General features: G+C 40.7%; 1 protein-coding gene and 1 pseudogene across 8 annotated transcripts in view; one reads left to right on the forward strand and one right to left on the reverse strand.

The window, feature by feature from the left end:
• The first annotated feature begins 5,609 nt into the window (after positions 1–5,609).
• Positions 5,610–9,475, forward strand: LOC136853845 (uncharacterized; annotated as a pseudogene).
• Positions 9,476–14,691: 5,216 nt separating this feature from the next.
• LOC136853983 (cathepsin L-like) overlaps positions 14,692–23,342 on the reverse strand; it is an 88,422-nt gene continuing 79,771 nt past the window's right edge. For all 8 annotated transcript variants that reach the window (XM_067129905.1, XM_067129913.1, XM_067129909.1 and 5 more), the window contains one exon: positions 14,692–17,728. In XM_067129905.1, coding sequence (XP_066986006.1) covers positions 17,654–17,728 — 75 coding nt within the window. In that variant the 3' untranslated portion in view covers positions 14,692–17,653. The remainder of the gene's footprint in view (positions 17,729–23,342) is intronic.

Below are 23,342 nucleotides of genomic sequence, written 5' to 3' on the forward strand. Positions count from 1 at the left end.
CTCTATTGACTGGGCTGGCGAGACTCCCCCACCCAGTCGTACAGTAGTTAACTACCATACCACCTTGTATAAAAGTTAAACGGCTGTTTCCAGCTGCACTGAAGGTACTGTAATTCCTATATGAAGACTTCAGGTTTGTGTAGTTAGGAAAAATACAAATTACAGTACTTTTAAAATTTGTCCTTTTTTTTTTTTAAGACATTCCTTATATTATAGATGAAAGTTTCAAACAACTTCTGTAATTGAACTCTCACCAACATTTGATGATGTCTCATTCGAGGGTGTTTGTACTTACATTATTTAGTGTAGACCCATTGCGCATGAAATGAAACAGTATAATGTAGACTTGTTAGATGTTAACTCTTCAGGTTGTAAATTACTGAGTCACATAATTTTTGCTAAATTAGTCCCTTCAGTTACAAGAGAGTTAATTCATAAAGTAAACAACAACTACCCCTCTATTGTAGATCTGTTTGATCGCTATAGGCGTAATATTCAGACACTAAGTCAAACGTCAAATCCCAAAAATAATGCTGATTTTGAAGAGAGTCATTCCTGTGAAGGAAAAAGTAATACATCGAAATGTAAACAAGTTCCAGAAAAATTCAAATTCCACTGAAATAAAATCCCAATCAACACTAGAAAATTTCACCCTCACTGCTCAACCTAAAATTATTCCCTATAAATAACAATGTAAACAGTAATATTAATAGTGCTAATATCAAACACTGCAGGTTTTGTAGTGGTGTTGGACATATGATCAAATGCACCAAATCTGAGAAATTGGGTGACCCTCAAAGGAGGTGCTCATCACTTCACATTAGTTAACAGCCCAAATGATTATCAGTAAAGATTTGACTCCATCCGGTAATGTTGTGCGCCGTACATGAAGGATGCCATCACAGATTTGAGTTCCTGGAGTTGTGACATATGCAGTGGATATCACTGATCAAAGATATATTAAGTTATATATCATTATGAAGATCTTGGATCATTTTGTCTATGCATTTATTTTTATTTTGATCATGCACAGCCTAAATACACAAGCATCTTGCCTTTTTTTTCTCTCTTTTAAATTGGTGTAGGGTAGGCCTACATTAGTGATTCCACATAGACCACATTAATTGAAATGAAGCAAGGACTTATGCAGCGAGTTCCAATGTAAGGGTATTAATTCATCATAATCCTGCATGTCAAATATTAATATCATTAGGAGATTAGGCTACATATTGAAATTCTTATATTTTGAGACAATGACAGGGCATAGGCCTACACACGTCAATTTCTTATACTATACTGTACTGTATTTTGAGGCAATGACAGCATAGGCCTGCACATCAAATTCTTATATTTTGAGAAAATGACAAGACATAGGCCTACACGTCAATTTCTCATATTTTGAGGCAATGACAGGGCATAGGCCTACACATCAAATTCTTATATTTTGAGACAATGACACGGCATAGGCCTACACATCAGTTTCTTATATTTTGAGGCAGTGACAGGGCATGGGCCTACATGTCAATTTCTTGTTGTAAATAGTCTTCTACTTGCATCTGTTGGAAATAGAGTAACTTTTAAGTAATATAGTAGTTTCAACTCCACAATATATAATGTACAGTATATGCATACAGTGAAATGTACACGTATAAGCGTAATTGCATGGATGGCCATAGTAAGTGTAATGCCACTTATTCCACAGAGAATAAAAGTAGAACTTGTGGGCACGTAGCCAGTGAGTCACATAGACCAATCATAGGGCTGTCTCAGCCTTACACACGACTACTAAACTGCTCTCGGTGAATTATATTGAAAATATATTTACAAAAGGATACCAAATTACATTACTGTGATGAGTAGATATAAGGCTGCTGTAGCTTTTCTATGAAAATGAAGGCTATGGTAAGAATGTATCATAAGTAACGAAACCAGTTTGGGAGTAGCCTATGAATCACTTGATTGTTCCAACACAGTATGCAAACCATCATTCCTTTACCTTAGGAATTACTTACGGCAAAGCTGGACAGTCGTTAAAATCTTGAACAAAGTGGTTAGGCAGTAACTACTGTCAGGTAGGCGGCAATACCTGCCTGCCCGGATGTAAAGATTCCTGTTTGCTTTCAGCCATCATGCATTGCAGACGTGTTTTTGGATCTCTTTGCCTGACCGTCATTAAGCTCTTTATTTATCCCGGTGGTATCTTTGTATTTTTGTGTATATATTGCATGTGTTTGATGTTCATTAATACAAACCCACAATTTGTGATAGCCTTGCATAGGCCGTCGTTCCCGTGTCTGTGTCTTGGGTTTGACACCAAGGCCATATTTAGAGAGGCCTAACCAAGTGGTAATGCTTCTCTTCCAGTAGCCCTTTAATTAGATACTGAAGGCATTCCCCTGTACGTTCAGATATATTATATTGGGACGTAATAAATTTGTTCCCCTTCATTGATTGGAATGTAACAAGTTTGCTCCCCTTCTTGAGCTCACGCCCTTCGTGTACAAGGGCATGACTACTCTCTTTCTACTTGTGCTGAGTGTTGTTCTTCACCCCCTGCGCTGTGGAAGAGTTGCAAAGGAAGGGGGAGGGGGGTTTCGGGGGGAGGTAGTGGGCGTCGTTGGTAAGTTTCACTGCCACGGTGCCCTTGGTGGCCTCCCCACCTTCCTTCTCTCTCCATGTAGGTTCTTCTTTTATCTGTCCTTCGGGAGAGATCACTCTCCCTCGCCCTCTTTCCTCACATGTTGGGCGAAGACCGCGGGGGTGAACGGTCGGGCAACCTCTTCTCAGAGGCCGCCTCCTGCTTCGTAAGGCAGTTCCCCTTGGAGTGAGAGGAGTCTCCCTTTACTAATCATCTTTGCTTTGTCTTTTAGGTTGACAGTGAGCATCGTAGGTGCAGCAGTAGTTGGCGGGATATCTCAGTTGGGATATCTTTGCCTGAAGGAGTCCTGACATTCATACAGTGTTTGCTTCTGGATCAACCACAGTACCTGGTTGGAAAGGCTTAGAGCCACGTCAGGATCGTTCTGACTCTCTTCCTGCCAATGTGGATCGATCGCTGTCATTGCTGGCCTTCATGTATGCTATGGCACTGCCTCTGGCATACTGTATCTGTGGTCCGTCTGCTCCTGCTGTGCTTCCTTTGTTATTGCTCCTGTTGACTTGGCAACAAGTCTCTGGGCGGCTCCTCTTGGTCTCCTGCCACAGCCACACTGATAGCTCCTGTGGCTGCTGGTGACATTCATGTAACGTTCCTGGCCGTTGCTGTAGCTCCTGCTTTCTGAACCGCTTCTGTAGCTCCTGCATCGGCTGTCCTGATTGCACCTGGTGCTTCCCCTGGTGGTCATGTCCTGGGCTGCTTCCATTGTGATCCTGCCTAGCTGCCCTGGAGGTTACGATGTTTCATGTCTACCATCCTGTAGAAGATGTTGGAGTGAAGGTAAAGGAAGTAGCCGCCGTCGTCTTCAGCTCATCTTCGATTTCTTCTTCTGCTGCTTCTTCCCTTCCTCTCCCGAGGTCCAAGGGGGTCCCAGGAAACCAGATAGACCCCTTTTGGCTGAAGGAGAGGAAGGCTGCTTTTTCCCCCTTTAAGTGCTTTGGATGTCTAGGGACTGCCTCCTCCCGAGGAGGAAGTGGGTCTCTCGTTGGCTCTTCCCGACCTTCGGGTTTGGGAAACAATTCGCATACCCCTGGGTTTTGTGTTTCGGGAGCCACGGGTGCGCAGACCTTAGTTTGCGCTCCCATTCCCAGTCTTAGAGGTTCCACCTCTAAGACTTGTGCTGCTTTGGGTGCTCGTTCGTGAGCCGCTCCAAGTGCTGGAGATTCTGTGGAATATCAAGTATTCCGATCTGGTTCTGGAGAGTACTCAGGAGCAGCGCAAGAGAAAGGGCCAAGACACCCAAGTGTGTCTGCTCTTCCTGCCAGCACTACAAGCACTCCCCAAGTGCTTACCAGTGCTAGGTCAGGTTCCCAGCCTGGTGTCTCGATCCTATCAGTTTGAACACCTGGATAAGCAGGGAAGAGGTTCCCTTCGGGAGTACTGTACTGCGGGACTTCTAAGGGACTGCCTTGACAGATTCTTCCTGAATCAAGGGACAGACCAATGCCCCTGACTTCATGAACTCTCGCTCAGAATATACCGGTGTCTTCCTTGCCAGATACAGAGTACGCCCATTTGACTGTCTCACAAAAAAGTTGAGTATACCTAGTTTAACCAGACCACTGAGCTGATTAACAGCTCTCCTAGGCCAGCTGGCCTGAAGGATTAGAGTTATTTTACGTGGTTAAGAACCAATTGGTTACCTAGCAACAGGACCTACAGCTTATTGTGGAATCCGAACCACATTATACGGAGAAATTAATTTCTATCGCCCGAAATAAATTCCCAGAAAGAGACAGAGTTCATAGACACTTCTTGGTCAAGCCAGTACTAACAAATAGTCGTCAACACTCAAGGCCAGAGATGTCGAGTCCTCTTAAGATAGTACCGCTGAACTGTAATAAGACACAGAAGAGTCTCATCTGGGTCATTGGCAACAAAGTCCACTTAGGGAAGGGATCGTAAAGGACTCGAATCTGGCATCAGGGACCAACAGATCCTGAGTCCTCACTACAAAATCCGCAACGAAATCCAGAGTAACTGATCCCCATCCCCTCAAGTGTTCAATGCTGAAGGAAAGTCCATGAAATTCACCTACTCTTCGCTGATGACAGGGCAAGCAATACAATGGTCTTGAGGGTCAGATCCCTGTCTGACTGTATAATTATTGTTTGAAACTGTTAATTACTGTTTGGGTTTAATTGGACAGTTTGTGTATAAAGGTATTTCTGTTGTTGTGGGTTATTAAGGAAGAGGTGTAAATGACCAGTTATGACTAATTGAGTTTGTATATTACTTGTTGTTGATTGTCAATGATTATTTAAGATGTTCTCTTGGAGAGTGGGGAGAATGGGCAGTTAGTTGAAGTCAAGCCCTGTAGGAGATTATTACCTCTCCACCAAAGGATTGTTGTGTGTCTGTATCCATTATATATATATTATTTTTAAGTAAAGAAGAAGAAAAAACCAAGTCTGTGTTTCTTTGCTGCTTCAAGCTATCTAGGCAGTATGGAGAGTAACTTCGACTTGAAACTGATCCCTGAGTATGATGGCAGAAACGCACAATCTGTTATGGAGTGGCTGGAGAAGTTGGAGTTGGTTTGCAAGCTTCGGAAAGTTGATGACGTGGCCAGTGTGATTCCTCTGCGGCTTACAGGTGGTGCCTTTGCAGTGTACTTACAGGTACCCACAGCAGATAGGAAGGAGGTTGACAAGGTGAAAGAAGCATTGTTGGCTGCATTTGCTGTTGATCGCTATGTAGCCTATGAACAGTTTGTCAGTAGGAAGTTGCACAGTGGAGAGCACCGGATGTCTACTTAGCTGAGCTCGTCGACTCGGATCCCTGTTTGGAGGAATTTCTGAAAAAGCTCTTGCATGTGCTTTTGTAGCTGAACTTCAGAGGGAGTTCGTCAGCTGTTGAGAGCCGGGTCTCGCATGGAGGCCCTCGATCTGGAACAGATTTTGGCTCGCACGGGCGGTTCTAAGGATGACCTTCCCTCTGTTTCAGTGGAAACATGTTTTGGCGCCACAGGAAGCTTGGGTTCTCTGCCAGTAGAAACAACAGTTCAGAAATGTCATGTATGCCTTGGACCAAATCACTTTGCCAGGGACTGTCTTGCTCGCAACCGAGTAAATGGTCGATTTCAGAGAAGGGTAAAGTGTTATCGGTGTGGTGGAATGGGGCACATTGCGTCAGCTTGTCCGGGAAATGAGCAAGGAGAGGAGGCATCAGCGCCAGCCTCCTCTCCCCAAACGCACTAAGTAAGGTGCTGCCAAGTACTGTTTTGAGTGTAGAGGGTCTTCCGTGTTGCATGTTAGTAGACACTGGGTGTTCTGAAAGCATCGCTCATGTTTGCTGTAAGGCATGGAACAAGTGCGCAGTTAGCATGGTAACTGTGAGTGGGCAAGAATGGGTGTGTGAAGGAATGGGCGCCGTGCACTTGCAGCTCAGTAATGGAGCTACTGCCAGCATTTCTGTGTGTGTAACTACTCTAATGCCACTCGGTTTTAAATTTCTTCTCGGCATGGATGGTGTGAGGGCTCTAGGAGGAGTCACTGTCGATACCCAGGGTGGTGTACGATTTGGAATGGAAGACTCTCTTTTTTTTCTGCAGCTGCTGATGTGATGGTGGGGGTGGATGAGCGTGATTTTAGTGCAATTTATGATCCTTTGATTAAATGTTGGACAGCTACATGGAAATGGTCTGAAGGCAAGGAGCCTGGCATCCTGGAGAATGGTGTTAAGGCATATTCTGTACCTCAGGAGGCAAAGGACCTGTATGAATCAGAGCTACAAAGATGGGTGAGTGATGGTTGGCTGCTTCCTTATGATGAGAATAAATATGGACCAGCTAAGGGCTTATTCCCCTCATGGCTGTTGTACAGCAAAATAAAAGAAGGTGCGGCCTGTACTGGACTTCAGAGAACTGAATACGTACATTGATGCATTTACAGCAGACTCGGATGTGTGTTCAGACAAACTATGTGAGTGGCGCAGGCAAGGAATGAATGTATCTGTAGTGGACTTGGCTAAAGCTTACCTGCAGATAAGAATCCATGAGTCTCTGTGGCCATACCAGACTGTATATTTCAAAGGCCAGAGGTATTGTCTGACTCGACTGGGGTTTGGCTTGAATATTGCTCCAATGGTAATGAAGTCTGTTTTAAACTGTGTTCTTCTTCAGGACCCAATTGTAAGAAAAGGAACATCAGCTTATATTGATGACATCTTGGTGAATGAAGATATTGTTAAGGCCAGCCGTGTAGAGGAGCACCTCAGAAATTTTGGGCTAGTAAGTAAGCCACACCAAAGACTTGCTGAAGGGGCTCGAGCATTGGGCCTGAGAGTTTGGGGGGAGCAGGAGAGTCTTTTTTGGAAGAGGGACAATGACCTGGGCGATGCACCAAGACAATTGACTCGGCGAGCAGTGTTCTCATACTGTGGTAGACTGTTAGGCCATTACCCTGTTTGTGGATGGCTGCTAGTGGCGGTAGCATTCATCAAGAGAAGAGTCAATAAAGTCACTGAAGGATGGGACGACGTCATTAATGATGATTACATCAAAATGTGTTTACAGGAACTTCTGGAGAAGGTTAAGAAGGATGACCCTGTGAGAGGACAGTGGAATGTCACCGGTGACAAATTCAAGATCTGGGTGGATGCTAGTTCTCTTGCACTTGGTGTTGCAGTGGAAGTAAATGGTTCCATTGTGGAAGATGCCAGCTGGCTGCGGAAAGACGGCTCTTGCCACATCAATATGGCTGAGTTAGATGCAGTCATTAAAGGATTGAATCTTGCACTGGCTTGGAAGATACAAAAGGTGGAATTAATGACTGACTCATCTACTGTGCATAGATGGATTTCAGATGGACTTTTAGGAAAAAGCAGATTGAAGACTAAGGCTGCAAGTGAAATGCTCATCAGAAGAAGACAAGGAATAGTCTTGTCATTGATAGAAGAGTGTGACCTCCAGCTGTCTATTACACTTGTGTCTTCTGCCAATAATAAAGCTGACAGTTTGACACGTGTACCTCAGCGCTGGCTGAGGGACCTTGGTTCATGTCACCAAGATGCAAAACTTGTGTGTGCTTCTGTTGTCCCTGCCATTAGTGATGGAATTAAGGAGATCCATCATGCTGCTGGTCACCCGGGTGTGAGAAGAACTCTCTATTTTGTAAAGAAAGTCCATCCAGGAGTTACCAGGCGGCAAGTACAGGCTGTTGTCAAATGCTGTGAGGCATGCCAGTCAATAGACCCGGCCCCAGTGAAGTGGCAGAAGGGTAGTCTGGAAGTGGATAGAGTGTGGCAGAGAGTTGCTATGGATATTACTCACTATGATGGATGGCCGTATCTTACTCTCATTGATTGTGGACCATCTCGATTTGCCATCTGGCATCGGCTCCGTTTTCAGACCAGTGAGAGCATCATCGGACAACTTGAGACAGTGTTCTATGAACGAGGAGCGCCGGAGGAACTGTTAACAGACAATGACATTGCTTTTCGCAGCAAACTATTTGCTGACTTTGCAAAAAAGTGGTGCGTGCATCTTAATTTTAGATGTGCTTATGTTCCATCGGGAAATGGTATAGCTGAGAGATGCCATCAAACTGTTAAAGTCATTGCTGCAAGGAAAGGCTGTAGCATTGCAGAGGCTGTATATCTGTATAATTTGATGCCTTGTGATGACTGCGACTCAACGACTGCCCCCGTCAGTATGCTGTATTCTTACCCTGTGAGGATCCGAGGAGTGGATCCATGCACAATGAACAAAGTGGCAGTGAGTGGCCCCTACAAAGCAGGTGATGAGGTGTGGGTAAAACCGTCCAACATGCGATGCAATATGCAATTTGAAAGAGGCAAGGTTACGGGAGTTTTGTCAGAACAAGCTGTTGAAGTCAATGGAGTTCCACGCCATGTTAGAGATCTTCGTTCGTGTTCTTCACAAGGATTGATATTGAGTGAGGAAACTACTAATGCTGAGGATGAGGAGCTTCTTATGCCTTAAATGCCTACTGGACGTATCATATGTCGACTAAAATTGTCTGTTGGGTGCCAAGTGAACGTACCATACGTCAACTACAAAAAATTTCAACCTTCGGTCAACTTTGACTCGACCGAAATGGTAAAAAAACGCAATTGTAAGCTAAAACTCTTACATTCTAGTAATATTCAATCATGTACCTTCATTTTGCAACAAATTGGAAGTCTCTAGCACAATATTTCGATTTGTGGTGAATTTTTGAAAAAAACTTTTTTCTTACGCCCGGGCGGTAACTCGGCCGAAAATTTCAGAAATTCTTTCGTCATTTTGTCGTAATATTTGCACTGTTCTATATTAGCCGTTACATAAAGTTTTATATATGAAAATGTGTGCAATTTCATGTAAAATACAACAAAATACAACCCATGGTTGTAGCTTTTATCAGTTTGGAAATATTTTCATATAAATCACGATAACTGCCAAAATTTCAACCTTCGGTCAATTTTGACTCGACCGAAATGGTCAAAAAACGCAATTGTAAGCTAAAACTCTTACATTCTAATAATATTCAATCATTTACCTTCATTTTGCAACCAATTGGAAGTCTCTAGCACAATATTTCGATTTATGGTGAATTTTTGAAAAAAAACTTTTTCCTTACGTCCGCGCCAGAAATTCTTTTCAAATCACGTTGTCGTAATGTTTGCACTGTTTTATATTAGTCGTTACATAAAGTTTTATATATGGAAATGTGCGCAATTTCATGTAGAATACAACAGAAAATAACTCATGGTTGTAGCTTTTATCAGTTTTGAAATATTTTCATATAAATCACGATAACTGCCAAAATTTCAAGCTTCGGTCAACTTTAACTCGACCGAAATGGTAAAAAAACACAATTATAAGCTAAAATCTTACATTCTAGTAATATTCAATCATGTACCTTCATTTTGCAACAAACTGGAAGTCTCTAGCACAATATTTTGATTTATGGTGAATTTCTGAAAAAAAAACTTTTTCCTTACATCTGTGCGCGGTAACTCGGCCGAACATCTCAGAAATTCTTTCGTCAAGTTGTTGTAATGTTTGCATCGTTTTACATTAGTCGTTACATAAACTTTTATATATGAAAATGTGCACAATTTCATTTAGAATACAACAGAAGATAGCTCATGGTTGTAGCTTTTATCAGTTTTGAAATAATTTCACATAAATCACGATAACTGCCAAAATTTCAACCTTCGGTCAACTTTAACTCGACTGAAATGGTCAAAAAACGCAATTGTAAGCTAAAACTCTTACATTCTAGTAATATTCAATCGTTTACCTTCATTTTGCAATAAATAGGCAGTCTCTAGCACAATATTTCGATTTATGATGAATTTTTGAAAAAAACATTTTCCTTACGTCTGCGCGGTAACTCGGCCGAACATCTCAGAAATTCTTCGTCTCGTTGTCGTAATATTTGCACCGTTTTGTATTAGTCGTTACATAAAGTTTTATATATGAAAATGTGCGCAATTTCATGTACAATACAACAGAAAATAACTCATGGTTGTAGCTTTTATCAGTTTTGAAATGTTTTCATATAAATCACGATAAATAGAAAAAATTCGACTTTCGGTCAACTTTAACTCGACCGAAATGGTCGAAAACTGCAATTGTAAGCTAAAACACTTACAGTCTAGTAATATTCAATCAATTAGCTTCATTTTTCAACAAACGGGGAGTCTCTAGCACAATATTTCGATTTATGGTGAATTTTTGAAAAAAACATTTTTTTACGTCCGCGCGTTACGAATTCATGCATCATTTTGTGATAATATACAACTAAAAAAATTAACTCATTAGCTTTAACCGTTGTGCTTACAGCGCGATTTGTATACAATTACAGGCAGTCCCCGGTTTACGACGTTCCGAGGTTACGACGCTTTTCAAATATATTCATTAGAAATTATTTCCCGGCTTACGACGCATGTTCTGGGGTTACGACGCGTCGTACGCCGATCTGACGGAAGAAATATGGCCCCAAAACGGTAGAATAATCATAATTTGAAGGTTTTTTTGATGTAAAACTCAATAATAATGCCGTTTACATCGTTTTCAATGCACCCAGAGCATTAAAAGTAAGGGTTTCTTATGATTTTTGACGATTTTCGACGATTTTCCGGCTTACGACGATTTTCGGGTTACGACGATTTTCGGATTACGACGCGGCGCAAGAACGGAACCCCCGTCGTAAACCGGGAACCGCCTGTATATGTTTTTTTTTTTTTTGCTGTCATATATTCCAATATTTATATATGATATTTTTTTTCATTTCTGATGGTTGCATACTAAACTTCACGCAATGAAAAAAAAGAGCCAAAAATGAACTCTTAATCTTAAAAACTAAGCGTGCTGTGATTTTTTGAAAAGAACTTTTTTTCCGCTTCGGCGCTAACTCACCGAACGCCGCCGGCATACGGGAGACGTTTTTGTAAATAGAGGCTCGGCATTTAAGGGTTATACAGCTTCCTGTTCATGAAGATGAGGGGGAAGAGGAAGATGAGGGTACTGTTGTTGAGTGCAACATGATTCCAAGACGTTCAACAAGAGTTAGAAAAGCTAGTTTGTAATATATGTGAATGTAATTCAGGGGGATTGTATAATTATTGTTTGAAACTGTTAATTACTGTTTGGGTTTAATTGGGCAGTTTGTGTATAAAGGTATTTCTGTTGTTGTGGGTTATTAAGGAAGAGGTGTAAATGACCAGTTATGACTAACTGAGTTTGTATATTACTTGTTGTCGATTGTCAATGATTATTTAAGATGTTCTCTTGGAGAGTGGGGAGTATGGGCAGTTAGTTCAAGTCAAGCCCTGTAGGAGATAATTACCTCTCCACCAAAGGATTGTTGTGTGTCTGTATCCATTATATATATATTATTTTTTAAGTACAGAAGAAGAGAAAAAACCAAGTCTGTGTTTCTTTGCTGCTTCACTGACAACTCTCGTATAGGCTTGTATGGTGCACGAGTCAGTCTCCTAAGAATGAGAGTCACATCCCACTCAGGGGGCCTGAGTTCCCTTTCGAAGCTTTTCATCAGCAAGTAAATCTCCAGCTGGGAAGAGATGTCCACACCCTTCAGACATAGGATTAGGCCCCAGGCCCTATAGCCCTTTACAGCTGAGACGGAGAGAAGCTTCTCTTGACGAAGAGAGATGAGGAAGTCCACTAGCTGCTGATGAATAGTAGCTCCGACCGGAGAGAGACCCCACCTACGACACCAACCACAGAAGACAGCCCATTTCCCCTGGTACACCGCTGCAGAGGATTGGCGAAGGTATCCAGACATCTCTGTCCCTGTGTGGCAAGAAAAACCTCTTGCTCGCAAGAGATGCTGGATAGTCTCCAGCTGTGAAGAGACATGGACTCCACTGACTGGTGGTACCGTTCTACGTGCGGTTAACACAGAGGGCTGTGCCAGGGGGTAACCTCTCGGTGCCTCGAAAAATAGAGCTAGCCGGTCTAGGTACCAAACAGCATGTGGCCACTTGGTAGCCGCCAGGGTCATTCTGAGATTCGGAATGATCATTACTCCGTTGATCACCCTGTGAATCAGACAAAATGGAGGAAAGGCATACACGATCAGGTTGTCCCATGGGTGTTGGAAGGCATCTTCTGCAGCAGCCCATGGGTCTGGCACGATGGAACAGAACACTTGAAGTTTTCTGTTGCGCCGGATGGCAACCAGGTTGATAATATGGAAGACCCCACAAATTGAACAACCTTTCCATGATGTCTGTGTGAAGGGATCATTCTGTCCCTATCACTTCACCCTGGCGACTGAATTTGTCTGCCATTACATTCCTCTTGCCTGGAATGTATCTGGCTGACAGCTCTACAGTGCGTGCTACTGCCCACTCATGTACCTGCACTGTCAACAGGTGTAGCGGAAGAGACACTAAGCCCCCCTGCTTGTTGACATGTGCCACTACTGTGGTGTTGTCACTCATCAACACCACCTAGTGTACCATTATTCCATCCTGGAACTCTTGGAGAGCCAGGAAGGCTGCCTCGAGCTCCAGGCTATTGATGTGAAGGTGCTAGTCGTTTTGGCTCCACCCACCTGAAACCAGCAACTCCTTCTGATGTGCTCCCCATCCCTCACTTGAAGCATCTGAGAACAAAAGTATCTTGGGAGGGGAAGTGTGCAGAGAAATTCCTACTACAAGGTTTCTGTTGTCTAGCCACCAGGCTAAGTCCTGTCTCATTTCTCCGAGAGAGGAATGACAAGGGAAGGGGAGTCCCAAGCTGGAGACCAAAACGCCTTCATTCTTCACTAGAGAGAACGAAGGTGAAACCTCCCATGAGGGACCAGCTTCTCCAAAGATGACAGGTGGCCGAGGATGACTTGCCAATGCCAAGCTGGTTGCTCCTGTTGAGACAGGAACAAGTGTTAGTGCCTCCTGAACCCGCTGATATGCGAGTCTAAGGGAAAGACTCTCACTGCTGCCATATCTATCAGCATGCCTAGGTACTTTATCCTCTGCTTGGGTGTGAGATTGGGCTTTTCAATATTTACCATGACCCCTAGGTTGTGGCAAAACTCGAGGAATCGATCCTTGTCATGGAGCAGCTATAATTGAGGGCTCGCCAGGACTAGCCAATCGTCGAGATACCTCGGCAGACGTATCCCATGTGAATGAGCCCAAGCTGACACAAGGGTGAACACTCGCGTCAACACCAGGGGAGCAATTGAGAGCCCGAAGCAGAGTACCCTGAACTGGAATACTGTCTGCCTGAGGATGAAACTTGGGTACTTGCGAGGGGACAGATGAATGGGTAATTGAAAATGCACATACTTTAGGTCCACCATAAGCATGAATTTGAACTCCCTGATGTGTGCGAACAATGAACATATCATTTCTATTGTGAACCAAGTCTAGCGAATGAATCGGTTCAAGGGAAGGAGGTCTGTGACAGGTCTCCAACCCCCTGTTGCTTTCTCCACAAGAAAGATGCGGCTGTAAAAGCCTGGGGACCAGTCTGTCACAACTTCCACAGTGCCTTTCTTCAGCATCACTTCTACCTCCACTCAAAGGGCGAGGTCCTTCAGTGAACCGGGAACGTATGTTTGGAGATAGCCATCCCCCCCAACCAACAGTCTGGTCCGAGACTCAAAGGGAAGTAGATAGCCCTCCTAAAGGACATCCACTACCCAGGTCTCAGCTCCATATCACTGCCATTTTGGTGGTGAATAACTGTTTAGAACAATTGTCATATGAACAGAAATTATCGTACATTACTGTTTTGTTTGTGATTGGCAATGAAACGTAATAAAACCATTTTTATCTTATATTTTTTTGGCATATCTTCATAATAAATAGCCTGTTAGAGGAATAATTCCATATCGATGAAATCAACTTTTATCCATGCGAGGCCATCTGACAAAATGTAAACATAGAGTTCTGGTTGTGCTCACAGCAGTCTTTATCTTTCAGTAACCTTTCAGAAATTTTAATGGCAGTGTAATTACGGTAAGAACATTTAGGATAACATTCACTTTTCATTCAAAATTCATTATCATTTTGGTGGTAAGGTGAATATAGGAGACATCCAATTATTATTGTTTATATTGTGCAATTTCTCTGATTGTACTGTATTATCATAAGTCAATCTGCATTGAACCTCCAGAATTAGCTGATATTAATAATTAAAAATAAAAAGAATTAATAGTGCTGTAAAGTACAGTACCATATATGTACAGAGGCTAGGCTACTGTATATGCATAGATTATACTGTAACTGTATAGTGTAGGCTAGGCTCCCTCCGACTTTCGATATTTTTGACTGATGATGGATCTATTGTAGTGTATTCCCATTGTAACTAGGGGACTACCTGTATTCCTGAAATCTAAGACAATGACAGAAATACAACAAAGGCACTGGTTCAGCATCAAGCTAAAGGACAAACTGTGCAAAATAGCATGCAAAAGGCAACTGACCCCTCAAGCCGTTGGCACTCAAGAGTTGCAGTGTTCTTGGTCCGTATATTTTTTCTGTCATGCATACACCAGCTGCATCAGATGCAAGTTGGTTTTTTTTTTTTTTTTAAGGAAAAAGAAAACACATTTTATAAGCTGGCAAATACAGTAATTGAAGATTTAGAACTCGGGATGTGGTGAACCCTGACACAAAGGCTTTATATGAATACAGTACACTGTAATTTGCATAAACCTATGTAAACTTAAGGGTTAATTAACATGAAAAAAATTGTATGCTATTTACTATTACCAATTAACCAATACTACAATTATTAAGCCAACCATTCACTCAATTTTTGTCACAACTGATCATAAAACCATACATAAAGGATAAATGTAACATTATTGTTACTTACATATAACAAACAAAAAGATTTTATAATAAAAACATTTCTGGGTTCACTTTAGCCACAAATTTTTGACAATCTGAACTGATTCAAATAAAATAATGTCTAAAGAGTATTGCTATGAATGGTCCCTTAATCCAGATGCAGCCATATATCTTACAATTACTGACATACAGCACTGAGACTACTACATGATATTCGGACCTTGTCTAAGAAGATAAAAAATATGGAAATCAATAAATATCCCAAAATGACACAAAACTTCTTTTCAAAACTTTTATCCTAATAAAGTTATCTTTATTTTTTTACAAAATGGTGTTCAATTATTTATCTAAGAAACAGTAAATACCTTGAAAAACTTGCAAATGGTAACATTCAGCAAAGTGCTAAAATTTAATATCTTCTAAATGAACCTAGACAAACATCATCAGAATATCATGCCAATAAACTTATGGAATTTAAAAATAATGAACCTTAAAACAATTAAATAAATGAAAATTGTATGACATACATACAATGTTGGGATACACTTTCCTACAAGATTAGCCAAATGAATGTGGATACTAAACAAGATAAGTTGTAGACCTTAAAATTATTCCCTAAATGGGCATGCTACTAAGTAGATATATTCAATAAGGACACAATTAATATAGGCATTTATATCATATTATATCATAGTGTGTGTATATAATCAATTGCAACCTCCTTTAACAACCTTGATTTCTTCTTCACATTTCAAGTTAAATTTATATTACAGCTTTGTTCTTATAAACTGTCACAGTAAAATACAACCAAAAGTCTAATTATATGAAAATACTCTACAACAGAGGGAGTATTAATTTTTATTTTAACAGGTACTACGAGACAAAATTGCAAACACTTAACATTCAATGTCCTTGCTTACTTTATTATTTTAATTACTGAATTTTCAAATATAAGCTGCACTAATGAAGTATACAAAATCTTAAGTTGCCAGTGGTACTGGCAAAAACTTAAAACTAAGTGGCAAAGATTCCTAACGCATGCAATTTCAAGCGTAATACATAAGCCATGTAGAGTATTACAGATAAAAAGCATACACATACTGTTGCTATCATTGCAAACAGCACATCTCATCTTGAGCATCTAATATGGAAACGTAAGATAACAAACTTTCATTTCAATTTAAATCATGTAAATTTTTTCTCTGCTTCATGTTGTCTGATGTTTAACTTTCAATGACTTGTAGAACATGTATACTTTTTTGGCAACGAAACATACAGTATGATTGTAAATGCAGAAGGCATACCTAAATATTGCCAACTGTTGGCTAACACTCAAACTAGCAATGTTTTTACACAAGATAATATATAACACATAATCAACCTTGCAGTCCAATACACATTTATTTATTATAAAAGGCTTATCCAACCCATATTAAATTTGGATCCTTGTTCTGCTACTGAGAAGATGGCTAATCAACTACTGTAACCTTCCAATAGGCATCAATATTCCTTAAACCTTCAATAGTAGAATTCTACACCAAGGTACATATCCAGGTGGAAGCAGCTGCCACAGAATTCCAGAGTTTGGGTGTTATTTTCTGATTTTAATATCACCTTCATTCTTTCATTTAATTGTCTTGTATGACCAAAAATTGTCAATACATGAAGTGCTGATAGAATTACGAGGGAAATTGGCTATTTTCCCAGTGGGTGAGAATTATAAGTGTACATTTGATTGTTCTAAATGCTCTGGCTAACAGAAGATACATACATAAATATGGAATTATAAAGACCCAGGAAAAAAGGAGCATGGGTTAATTAGCCAAATATGTCTGGTTTTTGAAACCTGACTCAATGGATTCTTTACTTTTTATTTTTTATCATGAGAAATAAATGGCCTTTAAAATATTTTATGGAGTTTGGAAATTACATAGCTGCCAGGTATTGCTGGCTAGTGGTCTAACAGTGGAAAACAGTGGGTTTACTTTATTCTTTAAAGAGATGAGAATAAATTTGGTGCTGGACTGAACCAGAATCATACTAGTTACTTTGAGATAAATTTAAGCCTACTAAGCTGTTACCTTACACAGTGGTTGGTATATTTAGCACATACCAATAAGCTAGTTAAGCTCCAATGCTGATATAAAAACTTACAATCTCTTACACTAGTCTCCAAGCTCTGGTAATGTACTGTGATGACAATCAAACATACAACAATAAAAAAGGAACTCAAGGAACAGAACAATGCCTGCATATAGTGAGAACTGTCATCTAAAGCCAATTCAACACTTCCTGAAAACAGAGCTTGTGGTCTGCAGTTTTAAAATAATTCTATTGTTCAGATTACAGTTTATTCAAATATCTCCTGCACGGTGATAAAAGGATCTATATTCTGTTTCCATATTAATATTCTCTGGGTGATGCAAAAGAAGTAATTATGTTATCCATAACACTTCAGTGTACTTTTATGCAAGTTCACTTAAAGAGACAGTAACCTATATAATGCATGGTATTCAGTAAAAGATCAACCTGCTAAACCTAAAGCTATATCTGTAAACTGGGATTTGGGAAATGGAAGTTTCTTTACACTGTTCCATTTTCCACAAAGGAGCTGTATACGCATACTTACCACAACCAAATAAATCTTCAGATTCCTCAAAGACTTAAAAGGAGCAGATTCTAACTCCTTGAAAGAAAAGCTTGCTGTGTATGGTCTCTTTAAGGAACAACAGCACTGGTAGCCATCTGATTTACACCACAGGTTCCATCTCCTCGGTAAACTAGGTAATAACCCTATTGAAAATGATAATTTGTTAATTTTCTACAATTATGCAAATCCACAAAAAATATAAAAGTATATTCTAATATTTTTAAGAAGGCAGAAGACCTGAACCTCTCATTGTAAAAACTATATTCTTCTTTTAAAGCATGCCAACAAAAATTTCTAAAAAGCAAGCTACTCATTTCTTTTCCTCTAAGCTTGGCAGTCTTATGAACCTTTACTCTTACCACCCTCACCATCTGTTACTTTTTTGCTGTCTTCTTTGTCTGTACAATATTTGAGTAGGTATATGAATTAAAATACCATGAAAAAAAGGTGATAGCAGTAAAACTTTAGAAAGGGTAAAACCATGGGCAGGAATGCTACTAAAAATTCAGAGCCATTTTTGTTAGAAATCATATGGGTTAGTACCTAAGGAAAGATATATAAGGTCTCAAGATGTTAACATGACTAATTTTAATGGACAAACTTTATCATTTACAGTTTCAATTCATAAGAATCCTTGAATTGCCATTAATAACAATGACAGTCAAGATATACAATCATCATCATCGCTTTCAACTCCAAGCGACACAAAGGTCCTGTGTGAAATTCCGCCACTAATGTCTTTCCTGTGCTTTGTCTTCCAAAAATCTCAACTCATCTCCAGTCTCCCTTCTCTTAATTCCCATGCAAGTATGTCCCCTCGAGTAGGACGCCTTGACGAGGTGAGGGGCTAAGGGACCCTGGCCTTTGGGCCCGGGTCCTGACGAATCATCCTACATAGTTTTTGGTTTAAATGGCGTGGACATTTCCACATTCGCAAAATTTTACTGCTTAGGTGAGTCTGAGAAGGGATCGTTTTTTGGAAGGGTTCGCATTCGAAGCTAATTGTGGGAGTTGTGGTGGTTGAGTCGCCACCGAGATAGTTTGGACCTAAGAGATGGTGATGGGATTTTTCCCACTGCTATCTTGAGGGCGGAACCATCTCTGGGGATCAGCCCATCGGAATCCAGGGGCTGGTTTTTGGAGGTGGGACTCCTGGCTTTTGTCCGGAAGCCCACGAGTGCGGTTGGAGTGGGGAGTCAGTCCCCATTAGTGGGGGCAGAACTCCCAGCAGGCGGATTGGCTTATACCTGGGCCACTGCAAGCGTGCTGGTGCTATCCTGAAAGGGTAGGGTATGGGGTGGACTGTTGGGAGTCAACTCTCACTTGTGCCATTGGTGGAGAATGCGAATACCTGACTGATCTACGATACTTTCTTGATATGACCAAGCAGTTTTGGGTGGGTGGATGAACCAGTTTGTGTGTGGTGGTCTGATGTGTGCATGCTTGGCATCTTGGGGTCTCTTCGTGGGCTTTGGGAGTGTGTTGGGGTGGGGAAGCTGAGCAGTAGAGCTGCCCAGTTTGTCCTTTTGATATGCTGTCGGGGTCTGTGCGGGGCTCTTGGGTGTCGGTGTGCACTTTTTGGACCTTTGCATGTGGACTGGTTTAAACTTATGGATTTGGCTTTTAGTTCTCCCTCCCCTGGATCTGACGACTTAACGGCACTGGCAACGACTTCTGGCATGAACATGGATACGGGCTTGGCTGTTGGACAGAACCAAACACTGAGACACCAGGGTGTTAATAAATCTGGTGGATTTGATTCAAATAATAGGGTCCTTTATTGCACTAATGTAAACTTATCATTAGATTACGAATGTTTATACAGTGTAGTGAAGCAATTCGGCAAAGTGGAAAGAATTAAATTAATTCTAGAAAAGATAAGCAGTCATTTTGTGCTTTTATCAAATTTTCCTCTCCCTTGGAAGCTAGTGAGGCACAACAAAGACTACATGGCCACATTCTAAATGACTCAGTTGTCAGCACGAAAGTGTTTTCAGTGAAAAACTTGAATGATGAGCCATTTGACTTTGTTCCAAAGGCTGAAGAACATGGACCAGTCCCATGTACCAGAGCTCTTCCTCCCCCTTTATGGCATGTTGCTATCTACAAGGAGGGAGGGAAAAATTTGATAAAAGCTGCTGACTGCATTGAGAGCAAGGTTGGTTCCATTCCCATTGGAAATTTGAAACGGTATGGAAAGAACCTTCTAATAAAAGCTGGAAATGAGACTCAAGCAGTTCTGTTAGCTAACTTTAAACCTCCTGAAAGTGGAAATATTGAATCTATTTCTTCTCACAGATTTTTTAATACACTGAAAGGAGTAGTTTACTCAAAAGATTTGCATGTTTTTAAAGAGGAGGAGATTCTCCATCGATGCCCTCCTTGTGTATCTCATGTAAAAAAACTGGGTGGTGATGCAGCTATCCTTTAACCTTCTCCTCCAATTACCTACCTGATACCATCATTGTTGGCCATGAGAGGATGCAGGTTAAAAAATATAAAAGAAGCCCTAGACAATGTCGCAAATGCTTTGAATATGGCCACATTCAAAACTCTTGCGATAACAATAAAAGATGTCCTGTGTGCTCTGCAGAGCATGATAATTTTGATGATTGCAAAGCAGCCCGATACTGTTTTCTTTGCAAGGGTGATCACACACCAAACTCTAGGGCTTGTCCCAGATATAAATTTGAACAAGAAGTGTTGGCAGTGGCAGATAATGAGCATATTAGCATTAGTGAAGCAAAGCGCCTTGCGGTAATGGGGGCAAACAAAAGTGCCAACACTACGTATGCTTCTGTAATAAAACTTATGAAAACTTCCAACAATGTAAGGCCACCAATAACTGTGTCTGATAGAAGATATCACAAACCTGGTATTTCTCGAACCATAAATAGTAATGAAAATCTCCAAACTGGTGAGAAACTTTCGTCGGCAAGTGCTTTGAAGTCCAATAGCAAAAATTGTACTTCCAAAAGCACAGAAAATTTATCTTACACCACATCCACAGCTGTCGATTCATCTCCAAAAATAAGGGTGCCAAAATCAGCCAATAATTCAGGAAAATATTCTGAAAATACTTCAAACCAAAATAAGCTAAAGGAACAATCCCAATTAGATAGAGCTAGTTCAGAGCCATCAATCGCCACAGCCACAAACAAAAATAATAATAAAACTACGGTTGTAACTACCAAGAAACGCACAAGAAATAGTTCCCCAAATAATGATAATTTTATAATAAAAACTTCAAATGGGTTCAGTGTTTTGGAAGACATCTCTCCTCCTAGAAAGGTGGTTCCAAAAGTAGTTTCAGAACAAAAACATCTGAGTTCAGTTCAGTCTTGCCGCCCTAAGACAAATAGGATTAGTGGTGCACAGAACCATAGCAATAATTCTGAACATCAGGTTCATAATAAAAAATATGAAGATCAACCAAAGACCCTGAACACCAATTCAGATGAAAAGGGATTAAGAAAACAATCTCTTAAAAAGAAGAATTTCCCACTCCACCCTAGGAACAGTACTTCCTCAAGGAGTGGGAAGTAGCACATTTTACCACCTTAGCATTCTTGCTCGATATTCTTCAGTGGAACTGTAAAGGTCTCAGAGCCCGTACAGAAGACCTTAAAGTTTTAATGCATGAATTTAATCCAGGGATTATATGCCTACAGGAAACAATGTTAGGCAACTCTGTTTATAATCCTGGACTAAATTATTCAATATTTAAATCATATCCCCAATTGGTGATCGTGCCCATGGAGGTGCTGCAATTATTATTAATAAATGTCTACAGCACTCCACAATACAATTAAATACAACACTACAAGCTGTCGCTTATTTCAGTCATTTTGGAAAAGAGGATAACAATCTGCTCCTTATACCTTCCACCAGACCTTGATTTTAACATTGGAGATATTCAGTCGTTAATTGACCAACTTCCAGCTCCTTTACTTCTGCTAGGTGATTTTAATGCCCACAACCCCTTTGGGGAAGTCGGTTTTTAGATAGTAAAGGGAAATTAATCGAAGACCTTATTGACAGGAATGATGTTACCCTGTATAATAATGGGTCAATGACTTTCCACAACATTCACGATAATCATTTCTCTGCACTGGACCTTAGTATTTCTTCAACTAGTATCCACCTTGATTTTAATTGGTCTGTTAATGAAGATTTAAATGGAAGTGATCACTACCCGATCCATTTGAAATATGCTCTGAATGCTCCATCTGAAGTTTTACCTAAGTGGAAGGTAGAGGACGCAGACTGGGATAAATTTAGTAAGGGTGTCAATCTAGATAGGAGTTTGAGTCCTTTCATTCTCATCTAGATGCCTATGATTACTTTATTGAATCTACTTTGAAGAGTGCTGAAAGCTCGATTCCAAAACAAAAAGGCAAACCTCAGTAGACCTGCAGTTCCCTGGTGGAATAAGACATGTGGTATTCTGAGAAAAGTGACTAGGAAATGCTACAGACGTTACAAAACTAGTGGCTCCCCTCAGTCTAAATTAATCTACAAACGTGCTTTAGCCAAACAGCGGCGCTTTTATAAGAAAGCCAAAAGAGAATGTTGGCTTTACTATATTAATGGAATAAACTCCAAGACCCCACTAAGAGTGGTGTGGCGCAAAAATAAGGAAACTGAGTGGAAAATTTGTAGCGTCACCATTGCCCTCATTAAAAATAAATGACACTCTAATCACAGAGCCCACTGAAGTTGCCAATGAGCTAGGAAAACACTTTTCTAAAGTTTCCAGCCCTAACAATTATTGTCCAGAATTTCAAAGAATTAGGAATTCTGAAATGTGTCTGAAGTTTGATTCGGGAAAATCTGAACCATACAACTACAAATTTTCCCTAAGAGAACTTCTCTGTGAGGCGCTCTCCTCAAGTGAATCCACAGCTCCAGGTGAGGATACAATCATATATGAAATGCTGAAACACCTCCCAGATGATGCCAAAAATATTTACTGAAGATTATAAACAAAATATGGGAAACTGGAATTTTACCCAAGGACTGGAAAATATCCATAATTGTCCCCGTTAAAAAGCCTAATAAAGATGCTTCCCAAGCCACCAGCTATAGACCAATAGCTCTTACCAGCTGTGTATGTAAGCTGATGGAGAAAATGATAAATACTAGACTGGTTTGGCACCTGGAGACCAAAGGATTTCTATCGCCATTTCAATTTGGTTTCAGAAAAAACCGCTCCACCCTTGATCCCTTGCTGAGGCTGACCAACCAAATCCAGCAAGGATTCGCCAAAAAGTGTCAGACCATTGGCATATTTTTTGACTTGGAGAAAGCATATGACACTACCTGGAGAATTGGCATCATGAAACAATTGCACAAGATGGGCATATGTGGAAGAATGGTCAGGTTTATATATTCCTTTTTATCAGACAGACTTTTTAAGGTAAGAGTGGGAAACTCCTTCTCCCAACCTTTTATGCAGGAGGAAGGAGTTCCCCAAGGAAGCGTTTTAAGTGTAACACTTTTTCAGTGGCAATAAATAGTGTGATTGAAAAAATCTCGCCCCTGTTAAATGCTCGCTTTTGTTGATGACCTTGCAATATACTGCACAGGATATGATTCCTTGTCCGTATGTAAACATTTGCAAAGGTCTATTAATGCTATTACTAAGTGGGCTGATGAGAATGGTTTCAAATTCTCCTCTTCCAAAACAGTTGCAGTAAGATTCACCAGGTGCCGGCGTGTGGAAGAGGTTCCCACACTTAGTTTAAAAGGGTCCAT

The sequence above is a fragment of the Macrobrachium rosenbergii genome, chromosome 28, assembly GCF_040412425.1.
Source record: "Macrobrachium rosenbergii isolate ZJJX-2024 chromosome 28, ASM4041242v1, whole genome shotgun sequence".
NCBI lineage: Eukaryota > Metazoa > Arthropoda > Malacostraca > Decapoda > Palaemonidae > Macrobrachium > Macrobrachium rosenbergii.